The sequence below is a fragment of the Pelodiscus sinensis genome, chromosome 30 (assembly GCF_049634645.1).
Source record: "Pelodiscus sinensis isolate JC-2024 chromosome 30, ASM4963464v1, whole genome shotgun sequence".
In the NCBI taxonomy this organism is placed as follows: Eukaryota; Metazoa; Chordata; order Testudines; family Trionychidae; genus Pelodiscus; species Pelodiscus sinensis.
The window spans coordinates 11,396,721-11,414,438 of record NC_134740.1 but is presented as its reverse complement, the minus strand read 5'-3'; the positions used below and the strand labels follow the sequence as shown (position 1 = coordinate 11,414,438).

Below are 17,718 nucleotides of genomic sequence, written 5' to 3'. Positions count from 1 at the left end.
GGCCAGGGACACCATTCCTGCCCATCCCAGCTAATAGCCTTTGAGGGACCTAACCTCCATGAATTTATCTAGCTCTTTTCAGCACCCTGTTAAAGTCCTGGCCTTCCTAACATCCTCCGGCAAGGAGTTCCACAGGTTGACTGTGCGCTGGGTGAAGAAAAACTTCCTTTTGTTTGTTTTAAACCAGCTACCTATTCATTTCATTGGGTGACCCCTAGTTCTTGTCTTATGGGAACATGTAAGTAATTTTTCTCTATTCACTTTTGAAGTCATGATCTTATAGGTCTCTGTCCTATCCCCCCTTGGTCTCCTCTTTTTGAAGCTTTTTTTTTACCTCTTTTCATGCGGGAACCGTTCCAAACCCCAACTAATTTTTGTTCCCCTTCTCTGAACCTTTTCCAATTCTAAGAGATCTTTTTTTAGATGAGGCGATCACAACTGTACACAGAATTCAGGATGTGGTCGTACCATGATTTTGCATAGAGGCAATAAGATATTCTTTGTCTTATTCTCTCTCCCTTTTAAAATGATTCTCAACATCCCGTTTGCTTTTTTGACTGTAGCTGCACATGGGCTGGATGTTTTCAGGGAACTATCCACAATGACTCCAAGATCTCTCTCTTGAGCAGTTGTAGTTAAATTAGTCCCCATCATATTACAGGTATTGTATTTTTTCCAATTTGAATTACTATATATTTATCCACATTACATTTCATTTGCCTTGTTGTTGCCCAATCACTTAGTTTGGTGAAAACTGTTTAAAGCTCCTCGTGGTCTGTTCTGGTCTTGAGCGGTTTGGTATCATCTTCAAATTTTGCCACCTCACTGTTACTACTTTCCATGGATCATTTATAAATATGCTGAATAGGATGGATCCCAGGACAGACTTTTGGGGGACCGCAGAAGCTACCTCTCCCCACTTGGAAAGCTGACCATTTTTACCTGCGTCTACACTGCCGCTGAGTTCTGTTGACATAGCATCGACAGAACTCAGCAGTTTTGTTGACAGCGCTAAACCTCATTCTACGAGGAATAATGTCAACAGAAGGCGTTGTTGCATCTACATTGTCCTTTGCATCCACACTGTCCTTTGCGTCTACACTGTCATGTCGACAAAGCGGCTTGCTTTGTCAACAGAACTGGCTGTAGTCTACATGCTCTTTGTTGACAGAAGCTTTGTCGACAGTATCTGGTGACAAAGCCTTTGTTGACAAAAGCCTGTAGTCTAGACGTTCCCTGAATCTGCATTTCCAGACATGGAGACTGAGTACTCCTGAGACCTGAATTTCTGAATAATCGCACGACCATTCCCCTCGAAAATCACTCTCTCTCTCTCTTGACAGCACAACAAATCGAACAAGAGAAGCAATCACTGGTGTTGTAAAGTGCACTGCACAGAACACATGTAAACACCTGTGAATAATATTCCCTAAATCCGGAGACCTGGAGGAGAGGTGGGAATTCCTCTGCCGCTCTGAAGAGCGACCTTGGGGAACCTGCACTGGCATTTGCGAAGACTTTCCTCAGCACATCCAGGGCAGGGGAAGCAGGGCTGGCTGGGAGATGGTGTTTCTATCTCAGGGCAAATCCCATTAGGTGTTTTCACCCAGAGTGAACCCGAAATGTTCCAATAGTGAAAGCCCGAATTGTGACTCAGAAGAGTTAATAAGAAATCAAATGGGAAATCGAAAGCTGCCGTCACCATCCCTGTTTTCTCATGGAGAACATCAGTGCCCATGAAATCATCGGCTCCGAAGGGATTTTGATTGATTTCTGTATTTTTGCCCGACATTCAGACAGGTTCTGTACCAATGGAGCCATTTACTCACCGTTAGGAAGAAGGTCTCAAGAGATGCTTTTGGGTGGCGGTACAGTGATGTCTTCAGTGCTCGTCAAGGCATCTGGACTCTCCATTGACATGCAGGAGGACATGGATGTGACTAAATAAACACACGTTCTGTGGAGAGAAGGGAGAGGGGGACGTAGCTAGAAGAGACCCACAAGTACCTGTCGGGCACCATGAGCAGAGCATTGCCTGTCATCAGATCCCAGGGGTGGACTCTCTTCTTAAAAGAGCTCAAACCGGGCCCCCTCAGCCGACTGGGCTCAGCTCCACACACAAGATCCGTGTCAGGTACCAACATTTCCCTTCACATGCAGTGGGTAAGGAGGAGAGTTGAGGAACAGAGGAGAATAAAAGCAAGGAAAGGTTGAAGAAAGAAACAACACCCCGAACATTTCTCTCTGGTGGGCACTATGGAAATCAGACAGATAGATAGATAGATGGGGTGTATGGGGATAGATAGATAGATAGATAGATAGATAGATAGATAGATAGATAGATAGATAGATAGATAGATAGATAGAGGGGGTGTATGGGGATAGATAGATAGATAGATAGATAGATAGATAGATAGATAGATAGATAGATAGATAGATAGAGGGGGTGTATGGGGATAGATAGATAGATAGATAGATAGATAGATAGATAGATAGATAGATAGATAGATAGATAGATAGATAGATAGATAGATAGATAGATAGATAGATAGATAGATAGATACCCGATATGCTCAGGCACTCACCAAGTTTCTCTTTGCATGTCTGGAAAACTGAAATGAAAACCCAGTGTCATGACTGTGCTCCAATTGCAGCCCTCGGGCACAGCACCGATTGGCTTCCAGGGGAGTGTGTTTCGGGGCTGAAGTTGCTTGTGCAGATCCTACCTCACTTGGGAGGAGCGGTTCCCTCTGCTCGCGGCAGGTGCTGGAGGTGCGGAAGGGAGCAGGGCTTTTGTTGACCTCACTGGCCTCTGGGATGAGTCCCCGGCGGACGTGTCTTGCCCAGTTCCCCATGAGAAGAGCAGCCCCGCCTGGAACTGCAACCAAACAGCGTTCCCCCGGCCAGTCACCTCACAGGGAATTGCACCATCATCCTCCCTGCCCCCACGTGTGTTTCTAGGTGACAGTCCCCCTGGGATTCACTGGCTGTGGTACGTTCTGTGACTCTTGTTGGTCTGTCCCAGGCAACACAACACACAGAGTCAGGGGAAGCTGTAGAGACAGGGGCAGGGACACCCTAAGGGCTCATGGCTCCAGGTGCCTGAGGCTCAGACTCTGGGTCCCGCTCTTGTCCTGGAGCTACAATGGGAACCCAGGAGCTCTGGCTCCCAGCCCCACCTGCTCTAACCATTACACCCCACTGCCCTGCCAGGGCTGGGCACAGACCCCAGGAGCCCTCACTCCCAGCCCCCTGCCCTGCCCACGGGTCCCATTTCTCTCCTCGAGGGCTGGAGGGCATGGGGGTTGTGGGGTCAATGCAGAAGAAGGGGGTTCAGGGTGGGGGTGCCTGCAGACCAGGCTGGGGTGGAGGGTTCAGAGCAGTGGTTTGGGTATGAGGGGCTCGGAGAGGGGGTGCAGTCGTGAGAGCAGGGGGCTGGAAGGTATGAGATGCTCAGGGCAGGGGGTGGAGTTGTGGGGCAGGAGGTGGGGGGGTGCCTGGATCAGGGCAGGGAGCTTGTGTTGAGGAGAGACGCAGAGCAGGGGGTGAGTGTGCAGGGTGGGGTGAACTTTCAGTGCAGAGGAGGGGCTCAGGGCAGGGGGTTGGGAGATGCGGGGGGGAATTAAGGCAAGAGTTGGGGATGCAAGATCCGGGGAAGGAGTTTGGGAGGCAGTCTCCAGCTGCCCCCCTGCCCTCCAGCTGCTCCATTGTCTCCTGCAGGGGTGGGGTCTCCTCTAGGTGGTGCCTGGCCACTGTTTCTAGCCCTGATTTGCCTCGCGGTTGTCTGGGAGGAGAGCTGAGCATCGGCTCCTGGCCCCTAGCCGTGGGGGGGGGGGGTCTCTTGGGGAATCGCTGCGATGTGCTTCCTGTCCCAGGGAGACCCCAACAGGGGGACAGAGCGGTTTCCCCAGCCTGGCACTGTTTGGGGTGGAAGGCCCCCTTATTTGGTCTGGCAGCTGGCAATGTAGATATCTAAGGCCTCAAGTGGCCATGCGCTCGGTGGTGTGGCCAATCCCTTCTGGTCACTTGGTAGCATATCTGTCCCTCTGATCAGCCCCCTTTCTTTCCGTTGTATGGAAAACAATCCCATTCTGGGCATATCCCATTGTCCTGGCACAACCAAACTCTGACCTTGGTTTAAGTTTGGGGAAGAGGAAGCTGCCTATCAAATTTGGTGGTACTAGCCCTTACGGTTTAGAAGTTCTTGAACAAACTCACCGACAAACCGACGGACAAAGTTTCTATCTATTCCCTCTTGTCTGTGATTACTCGTCAGGCAGAAAATTATCTCCAGACACTTCAAGAGATACTAATTCTGTCTGAAATGAAGCCAAAACTGATTAGACCTAAATTGGATGGACCCGTGACTCAGTTTCCCACCATACGCGCCCAACAACCAGGGTAAATATCACTTAAGGGCCTTCAACCCAGCGTCGTACGTTAATTTAGCAAAGGCGTGAGCCTCCTACAACCATAATCAGAGCAAGACGCAATGGCTGTCGGTGAGCACAGACATGCTCGGTTAGGGCGTAACCCCATTTCTCTCATTGTTTGGTTCACTCCCACTAACCTATGTCCTCCAAGACCAAACAACGGTGTAATGCTGCGTTTACTGGAGTTTGACAGAGAATATGTCAATGTTAAGACAGGTTCTCTCCTGATCACAGCACCCGCACGTAGAAGGCCTCCATTGACTGGGACCTAAAATACTTGTGTCCAGAACCAAAAGATAAGGAATATAAAGTTTTAAAACAGGTCAAGGAAAAGGGATGAATTGCTAGGGCGCAGTTCTGTGACAGGAGCAAACATTTGTACACTTATACAAGCACACAGGCTACGTCTAGACTGGCATGATTTTCCAGAAATGCTTTTAACAGAAAACTTTTCCATTAAAAGCATTTTCAGAAAAGAGCATCTACATTGGCAGGATGCTTTTCCGCAAAAGCACTTTTTCCAGAAAAGCGTCCGTGGCCGATCTAGACACGCTTTTCCACAAAAAAGCCCCGATTGCCATTTTTGCAATCGGGGCTTTCTTTGCAGAAAACAAATCTCTGATGTCTACACTGGCCCTTTTGCACAAAAGTTTTTTGGAAAAAGACTTTTGCCCGAACGGGAGCAGCATAGTATTTCCGCAAAAACACTGACAATCTTCCATGAGATCATCAGTGCTGTTGCGGAAATTCAATCGGCCAGTGTAGACAGCTGGCAGGTTTTTCCGGAAAAGCATCTGCCAGTCTAGACACAGCCATACTGTACAATGGGCACTAGGGCAGCAGAGGGTGTGGGTGGGGAAGGGGCGGCTATACTGTATAATGGGCACTAGGGGGCAGCAGAGGGTGGGTGGGGAAGGGGCGGCTATACTGTATAATGGGCACTAGGGGGCAGCAGAGGGTGTGGGTGGGGAAGGGGCGGCTATACTGTATAATGGGCACTAGGGGTGGCAGAGGGTGGAGTGGGGGAGGGGCGGCTATACTGTATAATGGGCACTAGGGGGCAGCAGAGAGTGGGTGGGGAAGGGGTGGCTATACTGTATAATGGGCACTAGGGGGCAGCAGAGGGTGTGGGTGGGGAAGGGGCGGCTATACTGTATAATGGGCACTAGGGGTGGCAGAGGGTGGAGTGGGGGAGGGGCGGCTATACTGTATAATGGGCACTAGGGGTGGCAGAGGGTGGGCGGGGAAGGGGTGGCTATACTGTATAATGGGCACTAGGGGGCAGCAGAGGGTGGGTGGGGAAGGGGTGGCTATACTGTATAATGGCCACTAGGGGGCAGCAGAGGGTGGGAGGGGAAGGGGCGGCTATACTGTATAATGGGCACTAGGGGGCAGCAGAGGGTGGGAGGGGAAGGGGCGGCTATACTGTATAATGGGCACTAGGGGGCAGCAGAGGGAGGGCGGGGAAGGGGCGGCTATACTGTATAATGGGCACTAGGGGGCAGCAGTGGTGGGGGAGGGGCAGCTATACTGTATAATGGGCACTAGGGGGCAGCAGTGGTGGGGTGGGGAAGGGGCTGGCGATGGTCTCACACTTTTTCAGGTCCTTCGACTGTCTTGTTTGCACAGAGCCGTGTATCCCCCGTTGCCAAAGGCATCCCTGGCCTGAGAACCGCTTGGAACATTAATTAAAGCCAAGGGGACTAATTACATCGACAGTGCGACTCTTTGTTACAGCCAGGGGAGAAGTTCTTTGTTTTGCTCAGGTCTGTGCCCTGTGTGGGGGGGGCCAGGCAGGAACCAGGCCTGGGCCGGGCCTGGCCCTCGGCCAAATTCTGTCCCGCACAGCTCACCTGGGCTCGGTTTGCGAAGAGGCGGAGGGCTCGGGGCTCCAGGAGAGATGAAGTCTCCAGGGCTGCTGGGAGTCAGACCGAAGATTCGATCGTTGGCCGGGGGAGAAGGACACAAACTGTTCCCTGCAGGGGCAGAACCGGCCCCTCCTGGGCTCCGGCAGAGCCATTCCCTGCAGAGCGAGGATGAGGCAGTGGCCTGCAAGCTCCCACTGAACAGCATGTCCCTGCTGAGTTTAGTGTATTTTGTGACTATGGAAAAAGGGGACACTCCCGTCTCCGGTTCTGGGGCATCCAGAGATTGCGTCTGTTTGTCTTTCACATTCACTGCTGCCAGGCCTGCGCTTGTTCCCCCGCAGACAGTCACACCTCAGCGGGGTGTTCAATAGCGTCAGTCAGACATTTTAATGACAAAAGTGACCTCTAGGCCGTCTCCTCTGACGTCCTCTGCCTCACGTTGTCTTCAGTTCCATCTCCCAGGCCCACCGAGCGCCTGGGCCGCCCATCGAACCCAACCCCAGTGAGAAATGGACGGGGCAGTCCCCGGAGCCGAGCACTGACGCGGAGACAGCTCTGGAATGCAGAACGGAGAAAGTCATTCCCCTCTGGGAACAGCTGAGCCAGCCTGTGCCAAATAGAAACTCTGTGTGTGCGTGTGTGTAGAGAGAAACCAGTGTGTGTGTGTGTGTGTGTGTGTGTGTGTGTGTGTAGAGAGAGAAACCAGTGTGTGTGTGTGTGCGTGTGTGTAGAGAGAAACCAAATACAGGACTGTGTGTGTGTGTGTGTGTGTGTGTGTGTGTGTGTGTGTGTGTGTGTGTGTGTGTGCAGAGAGAAACCAGTGTGTGTGTGTGTGTGTGTGTGTGCGTTAGAGAGAAACCAGTGTGTGTGTGTGTGTGTGTGTGCGTGTTAGAGAGAAACCAGTGTGTGTGTGTGTGTGCGTTAGAGAGAAACCAGTGTGTGTGTGTGTGTGCAGAGAGAAACCAGTGTGTGTGTGTGTGTGTGTGTGTGCAGAGAGAAACCAGTGTGTGTGTGTGTGTGTGCGCGTTAGAGAGAAACCAGTGTGTGTGTGTGTGTGTGTGTGTGTGTGTGTGTGTAGAGAGAGAGAAACCAGTGTGTGTGTGTGTACGCTAGAGAGAAACCAGTATGTGTGTGTGTGTGTGTGTGTAGAGAGAGAAACCAGTGTGTGTGTGTGTGTACGCTAGAGAGAAACCAGTATGTGTGTGTGTGTGTAGAGAGAGAAACCAGTGTGTGTGTGTGTGTGTAGAGAGAGAGAAACCAGTGTGTGTGTGTGTGTGTGTAGCGAGAGAAACCAGTGTGTGTGTGTGTGTGTGTGTGGAGAGAGAAACCAGTGTGTGTGTGTGTGTGTAGAGAGAGAAACCAGTGTGTGTGTGTGTATGCAGAGAGAGAAACCAGTGTGTGTGTGTGTGCGTGTGTGTGTGTGTGTGGAGAGAGAAACCAGTGTGTGTGTGTGTGTGTGTGTGTGTGTGTGTGGAGAGAGAGAAACCAGTGTGTGTGTGTGTGTGTGTGTGTGTGTGTGTGTGGAGAGAGAAACCAGTGTGTGTGTGTGTGTGTGTGTGTGTGTGGAGAGAGAAACCAGTGTGTGTGTGTGTGTGTGTGTGTGTGTGTGTGTGTGTGTGGAGAGAGAAACCAGTAGCCCATGCAGGAAGTATCTAGTCATACAATAATAACGGTTCTCTCTCTCTCTCTCTCTGTCTCTCTCTGTCTCTCGTGACAGGCTCAGGCTAGAGGGCCGGGTTAGAAGGGGAGAGAGGCAACTCCCAAAAGCAGAGACCCCTCTACTCATCAGCTGCCCCAGAGTTATCACGGGCGGAGTGAGAGCAGCTGAGACAGGGCTGCTATGAACCAGTTACGGGCCAGCTGGTCTGTCTTCAGGCTGCCAGGGGCCTTCGAAAGCCGTCCCTGCCGGGGGACAGGGGAGAGTGGAAGAGGCGCTTGGAGGGAGGTGGAGAGGAGCTAGAGCTAGTAAGGAGACGTCAGCGTTGCCAGAGACGGGGCAGGCGGGGGGCTCCGACAGGGAGTCTTTGGGCTCCCGTCCCCGAGGGCGTTTTTAGCCAAGGGACAGAAGCCCGAACCATGGCCAGGGCAAGCAGGCCCCCTGCCGCAGGACTTAGACCGCCAGAGCGTGGGCTGAACAGGGGTCTGGGACCAGGAGTGGGACTGACCCAGCCACACTTTTAGAAAGTTTGAGCATCTGTCCGTGTGTCCGTAAGTCCGTCCATCCCTCCGTGGGTGAGTCCGTCTGTTGAAGAACTCCTCCGAATGCAGGGTGGACAAACAGGGTCTTCCAGCCCCTCGCAGGCCCCTCCACTGCCGTGGTCCCCTGCGCCTCTGCAGGGACGGGGGACTGCAGCTCCCATGGGCCTTTGACTGCCGTTCCCAGCCAGTGGGAGATGCGACTGCCCGGACCTGCAGGGGGTCGGGTAAATAGAGCGGCAGTGGCCTACCCGGGGCTCACCCCGGTGAGCTGAGCGGTTTTATTGCCCACCCCTATCCAAAATGCAAAGAGCTAAGCCCTCCCAATTGGGAAAGTCCAAATTAGGCAGCTGCCTCTTCTCCTCACTTACAGCAAGGGTGGGATGTAGTTGCCATGGCAATGGGATGCACCTCGAATGGGACTGTTTTCCAGCACGTGGAAAGGGAGGGGGCTGATAGGAGGGACAGCAACACTGCAGAGGGACTGCCAGGGACAGCACGTTCAGCTGACAGCGACACTGCCGAGCCACCAGAGGAGGCCACAGCAGGAAGAGAGTAGCCAGCGGGGGCTGGGGTTCTGAATATTGCAGGCCCATAGCCCAGGTAAGCCCCACCCATCCCCATGAAAAGCTGGAGGCCAGGGGGCGGCCCCGCCCCACCCCCACCCCCAACTCAACTGGGGAGGGGGTGGCTGGTGGAAAACCCAGCTCTGGCCCTTCCACCCCTGCCTGGGCGACAGGGGAGGGATCACGCGAGGATTACCTGTTGAGTTCCCTCCCTCTGGGCACCTGGTATTGGCTGCTGTGGGCAGGCAGGGCTCTGGGCACCTTTGGTCAGACCCAGTCTGGTCGTTCTTCTGTTCTTATGGCCTGGGAGGGCAACCCATCCTCACCTTGCCCCCCAGGAGGAGCCTGGAGCAGCACCATCCTCGCTGCCACACCATCTCCAGATAGCATCCCCTGTCCTGAGCCCCCATAACTCGCACCCCCACCCTGAGCCCCCTACACCTCTTACTCCCTGCCCTGACTCCTGCACCCCCTTGCCCTGAGCCCTCTACACCTCCCCTCCTCCGAGCCCCCGTTCTGATTCCCCCCTGCCCTGACCCCTGCACCCCCCTTCCGCAGCCCCCTGCCCAGAAGGCTCTGACCAACGCCCAGTGAATCTCCCAGTACAAGAGTAGGGTAAGTAAAGGACAAAGGGGGCTGAGAGCACAAACGCAAGAGACCCACAGGCCTGGACCCATCAAAGGAGAAAAGACGCGCAAGGTGGGGGAGGCGCGTCTCTTCTTACGGGTGGCAGAGACAGAAGCTGGAGCAGGAAAAAACGCCACCTCCCCTGCCTTGGCTTTCCGGTGCCCCGGGACCCTGCTGGCCCCAGCAGCTACGCACAAGAACGGCGCATGCTGTGAGCACCTTGGAGTGTGAACAGTAGCACGTGCTGATCATGCTGGGCCGGACCTTGGACAGGAACCTACCATGTTAGATCCACCTGCCTGAGACCGTCCTACAGAGCCCTCCCGGCCCAGCCCCTCAGCGCCCCCTAGTGACAGCCTGGGGCATTGGGATCCACCTGCCTGAGACGGTCCCACAGAGCCCTCCCGGCCCAGCCCCTCAGCGCCCCCTAGTGCCAGGCTGGGGCATTGGGATCCACCCGCCTGACACCATCCCACAGAGCCCTCCCGGCCCAGCCCCTCAGCGCCCCCTAGTGCCAGGCTGGGGCATTGGGATCCACCCGCCTGACACCATCCCACAGAGCCCTCCCGGCCCAGCCCCTCAGCGCCCCCTAGTGCCAGGCTGGGGCATTGGGATCCACCTGCCTGAGACAGTCCCACGGAGCCCTCCCGGCCCAGCCCCTCAGCGCCCCCTAGTGCCAGCCTGGGGCATGGCCAGCAGCACTGCCTAAGGAGGAAGCCCCCACACTGAACTCCCACACCTGGAACCCAGCCCTGTACAGCCCTGCTGGAGCAATGAGGTTAGTGGGTCTGAGACATGAGACCTCCCAATTACATCATCCCCCCACTCCCTCCAGCACCCGGCCCTCCATCCCCTCTGCTCCCACACAGAGTTTGTTCTAACATCCCTGGGAGGTCGTCCTGACTCTGGTCCCACTGAAAATAGACTGGATCCAAGGGGACCCATCCCCCTGCCTGCTCTGCGCTGTGGGGTTGGCCCTTGAGGAGGGACATGGGCTCTGTGGGCAGGGCAGGGGGTCTGAGAGTGAGGGCTCCTAGGGTCCGTTCCCAGTTCTGGCAGGGCAGTGGGGTGTAATGGTTAGAGTGGGTGGGGTGGAACTCAGAGCTCCTGGGTCTCATGGCTCTGGTACAAGAATGGGGCCCAGAGTCTGATCGGGAGGGAGCCAGGAGCCCTGGGGGTTGTTCCTGCCTCTGCCCCCAATTCTGTGTGTTGTGTTGCCTGGGGCAGCCCATCCCTCCTGCTAGGCATAAAAAGAACTTTCAAGAGCTAGTCAATCCCAGGGTGATTTTTAACTAAACAATGCACACGAGGATGAGACAACTTGTTATGGTGTGACTGACCTGGGGAATCTTGTTTGGCTGCAGCTCCAGGCAGGGCTGTTCCTCCTCCGAGGAGTATAAGGAGACGTTGCCATGAGGGACTCGGTCCCAGGAGACAATGAGTGCAATAAAAACCCCTTTGTTCTCTTCAGCACGTCCAACGCCTGCAGCGAGAAGATGGAACCGCTCTGCTCAAACAGGGTAGGCTATGAACGAATGACTCAAGCCCTCAGCCATTCACCACATGAAATCCATCAGTATGATGCAACTAGATCAAAATATCACAAGTTTCTTCATTCAAATTTTCCAGACATGGATAGAGAACCTGGCGGCCAGTGTAGAGAGCTGGCAAGTTTTTCCGGAAAAGCGGCTGATTTTCCGGAATAATTTGCCAGTGTAGACACAGCCCCTTTGTATCTAATCTGACCAATCTATTTACCCACGTACAGCCCTTCTATCTATCTACTCCACCCCACCTTGCGGTCTATCTAGTAGTATTTCTATTGATCTCTCGGCCTCTGAATGTATCATTGTGAATTCAACTAACTGAACGATGATGGGTCAGGTCAAGAACCTGACTTTGCAGGTGTTTACCTCAATTACCACGGGTATCGTTCTGATCCCAGATTTCCACAGTGCCCCCAGAGTGAGAGATGCGCGCCAGACGTGCTTATCACCAAACCACAATTCTGTTTGGTCTTGTTCTTGTGCCGGGAGTGTTATTTCTTGCTTCTCTCATCTTTACGCCCCTCTGTTCCCTACGCTCATCATTGTCCTCAGAATCTAAAGGCAAATGTGGTTGGAGGGGTGTGTTGGATTAGGCTTGGAATACAGCCGTCTGGCTGGGCTCTCTCTGATCGCTTGTCCTCCACTCCCAGGAGACAACCACAGCCCACGCTCTGCACCTGGTGCCCACTCAGTTTAAGATGGCATCTTTTAGCGGAATTGAGCGGAATCCCCTCTCTGCGTAACGTACATGTCTTTCATGTCTTTCATGTTCCCCTATACTCAGTGGAGTGTCTAGATAACTTCAAAAACAACGAGAAGTCCTGAGGCAACTTATAGACTAACAGATGTATTGGAGCATAAGCTTTCATGGGCAAAGACCCATTTTTTCATGCATCTGATGCAGTGGGTCTTTGCCCACAAAAGTTTACGGTCCAATAAATATAAGGTGCCACAGGACTTCTTGTTTTTTATGCAGATACAGACTAACTGATGACTTCCAGAACATTGAAACTTCCATTCATCTTCCAGTGACAAGAATCTATAAGGACTTCATATCTAAAGGTAAGTGACTCCATTTACTCAAACCCGCTCCAAATGTCAGCCGGCATTGTAAGACATCAACCAAAATCTCTTCTGAACAAACGATTTCATCTCTACTGGTGTTTTCCATGAAAAAATGTTGATGTGGATGGAAGTTTTCAGTTTTCCATTCCGAATCGAAATGGGGCATTTTTTGCTATTCCAAACTTTGGTATGGATCCTGGGTGAAAGCAAATATGGGAGCATCGGCATGTGTCATAAGATGGAAATTGCACCTGCATATTTGGAGAACCTCATTTGCATTTGCTTGAAATTGCTCCATGCAGTGTGCTTAGTGCACTACCGCAGTTGGGGTGTGTATGAGAGAGAGAGAAAGAGAGAGAGAGAGAGAGAGAGAGTGTCTCAGTCTTTCCCAGTTTCCCAATTACTAGGTCATTATAATTTGATGCATTGTTTTGAGATTTCCCCTGTTAAGGAAGTGAAGTCATACAAAATACAATATTCATTATGGCTCATTTTAAATTCAACTCCTTCACCTCACTGGCATGCCCGTTATTATGAAGTTCCTTGTGAACAAATAACCATGAAATAAAACATTGGAATTGTCGAAGCAAAAAAAAAAATGCTCCTCTCTGTTTAGGCAGCTAACAAACAGCTTTATTAATTAATAAAGCACAGCATGAGCCAAACGTGGTCCCAGCAAAGCCGGGCCCAGTAAAGCTGCTAATACAATCAATCCTAGTATCTTTATACCCTTAGCCAAACAGTCTGACGTCAGGGCATCCAATTACAGAAATCCTTAATTAAATTTGGAAAAACAAAGCCTTATCAACAAGATGGCGGACAGGTACGAGGGGGTACATCTCCTGTCCCAACCAGCCCAATTAACACATCCCAATAGCCCATCCTGTAGGCCTCTTCTCACGGGGTGACAGAAAGTCCACTCTGGTCTACGTGCTTGAGAGAAAAGCTGAAATGGTTTCTGATATACAGGATGGCTTCTAGCTAAATATGAAAATGGTTTCTACAGCTTCTACAGAAGGGAATGTCTGTTACACTGTAGGATCTTCCTTTTTATAAAACTCTTTAATAGCAAGGTCATAGGAGAAAACCCCACAACTGGTGTAAGTTGCTATTGCCCCTTGTGTATCTATAGGGTACGTCTAGACTACAGGCTTTTGTCTGTTGACAAAGCCTCTGTCGACAAAGAACGTCTAGACTACAGCCAGTTCTGTCGACAAAACAAGTCACTTTTTCGACAGAGAGAGTAGATGCTCTGTTTTGGAAAAGCACAGTGTGGATGCAGGCGGCAGTGTAGATGAAGGAATAGTTTGGTTAACAAAACTCCGCTTTTGACAACAAAACCTTGTAGTCTAGACACACCCTATACAGTCACGAAGATTTACATCAGCTACAGCATCCGAGGGGTAGCCGTGTTAGTCTGAATCTGGAAAAGCAGCGAGGAGTCCTGTGGCACCTTATAGACTAACCGAAGTGTTGGAGCATAAGCTTTCGTGGGCAAAGACCCACTTCGTCAGATGCAAAGACTCACTTGGTCATGCATCTGACGAAGTGGGTCTTTGCCCACGAAAGCTTATGCTCCAACACTTCGGTTAGTCTATAAGATGCCACAGGACTCCTTGTCGCATCAGCTACAGCTACAACCCTAGGTCTCTTTACGTCTATTGACACACACCAATGTATTTACGAAGTTGCGATGATAGAAGCAGGAATGATGTAAATTGTTCTGTAATACTGAGGGAAGAATAACCATTTATAGAACTCAAAAGGCCCAAATCCCCCATTGTTTACAACTTTCAACCTGCTCCTCATTCTTCAAATGATTTCAACCACATTTTGGCATCAGACTGAGATGATAACGTGACCTCATTTGCGAAATCCTGTTTGGCGAATGTGGTTTTAGGGTAACATTCCGTAAGGAAGGAAGAGATGCCTTTTTGAACTTTAAAGTGGGGGGTATGTCTACACTACCCCGCTAGTTCGAACTAGCGGGGTAATGTATGCATACCGCACTTGCTAATGAAGCCCGGGATTTGAATTTCCCGGGCTTCATTAGCATAAGCGGGGAGCCGCCATTTTTAAATCCCCGCTGCTTCGAACCCCGTGTAGCGCGGCTACACGGGGCTCGAACTAGGTAGTTCGGACTAGGGTCCTATTCCGAACTACCGTTACTCCTCGTGAAACGAGGAGTAACGGTAGTTCGGAATAGGCACCCTAGTCCGAACTACCTAGTTCGAGCCCCGTGTAGCCGCGCTACACGGGGTTCGAAGCAGCGGGGATTTAAAAATGGCGGCTCCCCGCTTATGCTAATGAAGCCCGGGAAATTCAAATCCCGGGCTTCATTAGCAAGTGCGGTATGCATACATTACCCTCCTAGTTCGAACTAGGAGGGTAGTGTAGACATACCCAGAGAGAATAAGGCCAGGTCTACATGAGACCCTGCAGCTTGGCTTAAGGTATAGGCCTCCAGCCACGTAAAATACATAGCTGGAGTTGGCTTACATTAAGCGAAGTTTGGTGCCATCGTCACAGTGGGAGGCTGACTGCTGAGCAACAGTTTAGCAAAAAAGGCCCTGAGGATGACAGTGGATGAGAAGCTGGATATAAGTCAACAAGGCACCCTTATAGCCAAGAGGGATAATGGAATATTGGGGTGCATGAAGAGGAGCATTGTGAGCAGATCTGGGAAGTCATTATTCCTCTTTATTCGGCACTGGGGAGCCAACACGTGGAGTATTGTGTCCAGTTCCAGGACCCTCCAGGATAGAACGGATGTGGATGCATTGGAGAGGGTTCAGCAGAGGGCAACCAAAATGATGAGGGGTCTGGAGCACATGACCTACGAGGAGAGGCTGAGGGATTTTGGTTTGTTTAGTCTGCAGAAGAGAAGAGTGAGGGGGGATTTGGTAGCATCCTTCAACTCCCTGAAGGGGGTTCCAAAGAGGCTGTAGAGAGGCTGTTCTCAGTGGTGGCAGATGGCAGAATGAGGAGCAATGGTCTCAAGTTTCAGTGGGGTAGGTCTAGGTTGGAGATAAGGAAAACTATTTCCGTAGGAGGGTGAGGAAGCACTGGGATGGGTTACCTAGTGAGGTGGTTGAATCTTCATCCCCAGAGGTTTTTAAGTCCAGGCTTGACCAATCCCTGGTTGGGTTGATTGAGTTGGGGTTGGTCCTGCTTTGGGCAGGGGGCTGGACTCGATGACTCCTGAGGTCTCTGCCAATCCTGGGATTCTAGGGTATGTCTAGACTACATGGCTCCCTTGATGGAGCTATGTAGAGAAGTTTACTAGACATAGCAAAATGAAGCGTACCGGAGCGGTCGATAAAGGCTTCCCTTGTCAACCGCAGAGCGTCCAGACTGCCCGCTGTGCCGGATCAGCTGATAGTCGGCACAGCGCGGTGGCCATTTTGATGTAAATGAAGTGGTGATGATTTAAATCGCCGCTTCATTTTGCTATGTCTAGTAAACTCATCTACATGGCTCCGTCGATGGAGCCATGTAGTCTAGACATACCCCCAGAGTCTACATGTTTGATTTTCCTCTGATGTAGTCTTTGTCACCCCACAGATGACCTATTCTGAGAGTGACCCTGGCGAGAATGAGACCATCTCCAGTGGATTCATCCTGGTGGGGTTTTCGTACCTTGGTGAGCTGCAAATCCTTCTGTTCCTGCTGCTGCTGGTCACCTACCTCATCACCCTGATGGGGAACCTGCTCGTTATCACCCTGGTAATGCTCAGCTCATCCCTCCACACCCCCATGTATTTCTTCCTGGTGAACCTGTCCTTCCTGGAAATCTGCTTCACCTCTGGTGTGGTCCCCCAACTGCTAGTTCACCTCCTGGTGGAGGAAAAGACCATCTCCATTGCAGGCTGTGCAGCTGAGATGTACGTCAACACCATCATGGGCCTCACCGAATGCTGCCTCCTTGCGGCCATGGCCTACGACCGCTATGCAGCCATTTGTCACCCCTTGCACTACACGACCATCATGAGTGGCCGGGCGTGTGCACAGCTCGCGGGGGCTTCATGGGGCATCGGGATCTCCCTGGAGGTAGCTCAGACCACGTGGATCTTCAGCCTGCCCTTCTGTGGCTCCCACCGCATCCACCACTTCTTCTGCGACATCCCACCGGTGATGAAGATGGTCTGCGCCGACACATCAAAGATTGATATTCTAGGGTACTTTATCACAGTACTTTTTATCATGGGCCCTTTCTTGATGATAATCCTGTCCTACGTCTACATTATTTCCACCATCCTGAAGCTGCCATCCGCAGAGGGGAGGCGTAAAACTTTCTCCACCTGCTCCTCCCACCTCATGGTGGTGAGTTTGTTCTATGGAACGGCCCTTTTTGCCTACGTGTTGCCAAATTCTAGCCCCACCGTCGAGAATGATCAAATAGTTTCTCTGCTGAACACAATAGTGTCACCTATGTTGAACCCCATAATATACACACTGAGGAACAAAGAGGTGAAGGGAGTCTTGAGCAAAATACTTGAGAAGAGAAGACAAAGAGCAGGTTAAGAACTATTTAGAAAAGTTAGACATACACAAATCCATGGGCCCGGATTTAGTGCATCCGAGGGTACTGAGGGAGTTGGCAAATGTCATTGCAGAGACTTTGGCCATTATCTTTGAAAACTCGTGAAGACCAGGAGAGGTCCCAGATGATTGTATAAAGGCAATTGTAGTGCCCATCGTTAAAAAGGGAAAGAAGGCCAATCCAGTGAACTACAGCTGGTCATCCTCACCTCAGCCCCTGGAAAAATCATGGAGGGGATCCTCAAGGAATCCATTTTGAAGCACTTGGAAGAGGGGAAAGTGATCAGGAATAGTCAAAATGGATTCACCAAGGGTAAGTTATGCCTAACCAATCTGATTAGCTTCTATGATGAGGTAATTGGATCTGTGGATATGGGAAAGTCAGTGGATGTGATCTACCTTGACTTTAGCAAAGCTTTTGATACGGTCTCCCACAATATTCTTGCCAGCAAGTTAAGGAAGTATGGACTGGATAAATGGACTGTAAGCTGGATAGAAAGCTGGATAGACTGTCAGGTCCAATGAGTAGTGATAAATGGCTCGATGTCTGGTGGATGGTCGGTTTGAAGTGGCGAGCCCCAAGGATGGGTTCAAAGGCTGGTTTTCTTCAACATCTTTATTGATGACCTTAGTGAGGGGATGGATTGCACCCTTGGCAAGTTTGCGGGTAACACTAATCCAGGCAGAGAGGTAGATAAGCAGGAGGGCAGAGAAAGGGTCTAGAGTGACCCAGACAAATTACAGGAATGGGCCAAAAGAAATCTGGTGAGGTCCAAGAAGGACAAGTGAAGAGTCCACCCTCGGGATGGAAGAATCCCAAGCATTGTTACAGGCTGGGGACCGACTGGCTAAGTAGGAATTCTTCAGAAAAGTA

General features: G+C 51.4%; 1 protein-coding gene across 1 annotated transcript; it reads left to right on the top strand.

Annotated features, from left to right (window-relative positions):
- The first annotated feature begins 15,866 nt into the window (after positions 1-15,866).
- On the top strand, positions 15,867-16,826 carry LOC102448521 (olfactory receptor 10A4-like). The gene has a single exon (XM_006112305.2). The coding sequence runs from the start codon at positions 15,867-15,869 to the stop codon at positions 16,824-16,826; it is 960 nt and encodes a 319-aa protein (XP_006112367.2).
- The last annotated feature ends 892 nt before the right edge of the window (positions 16,827-17,718 follow it).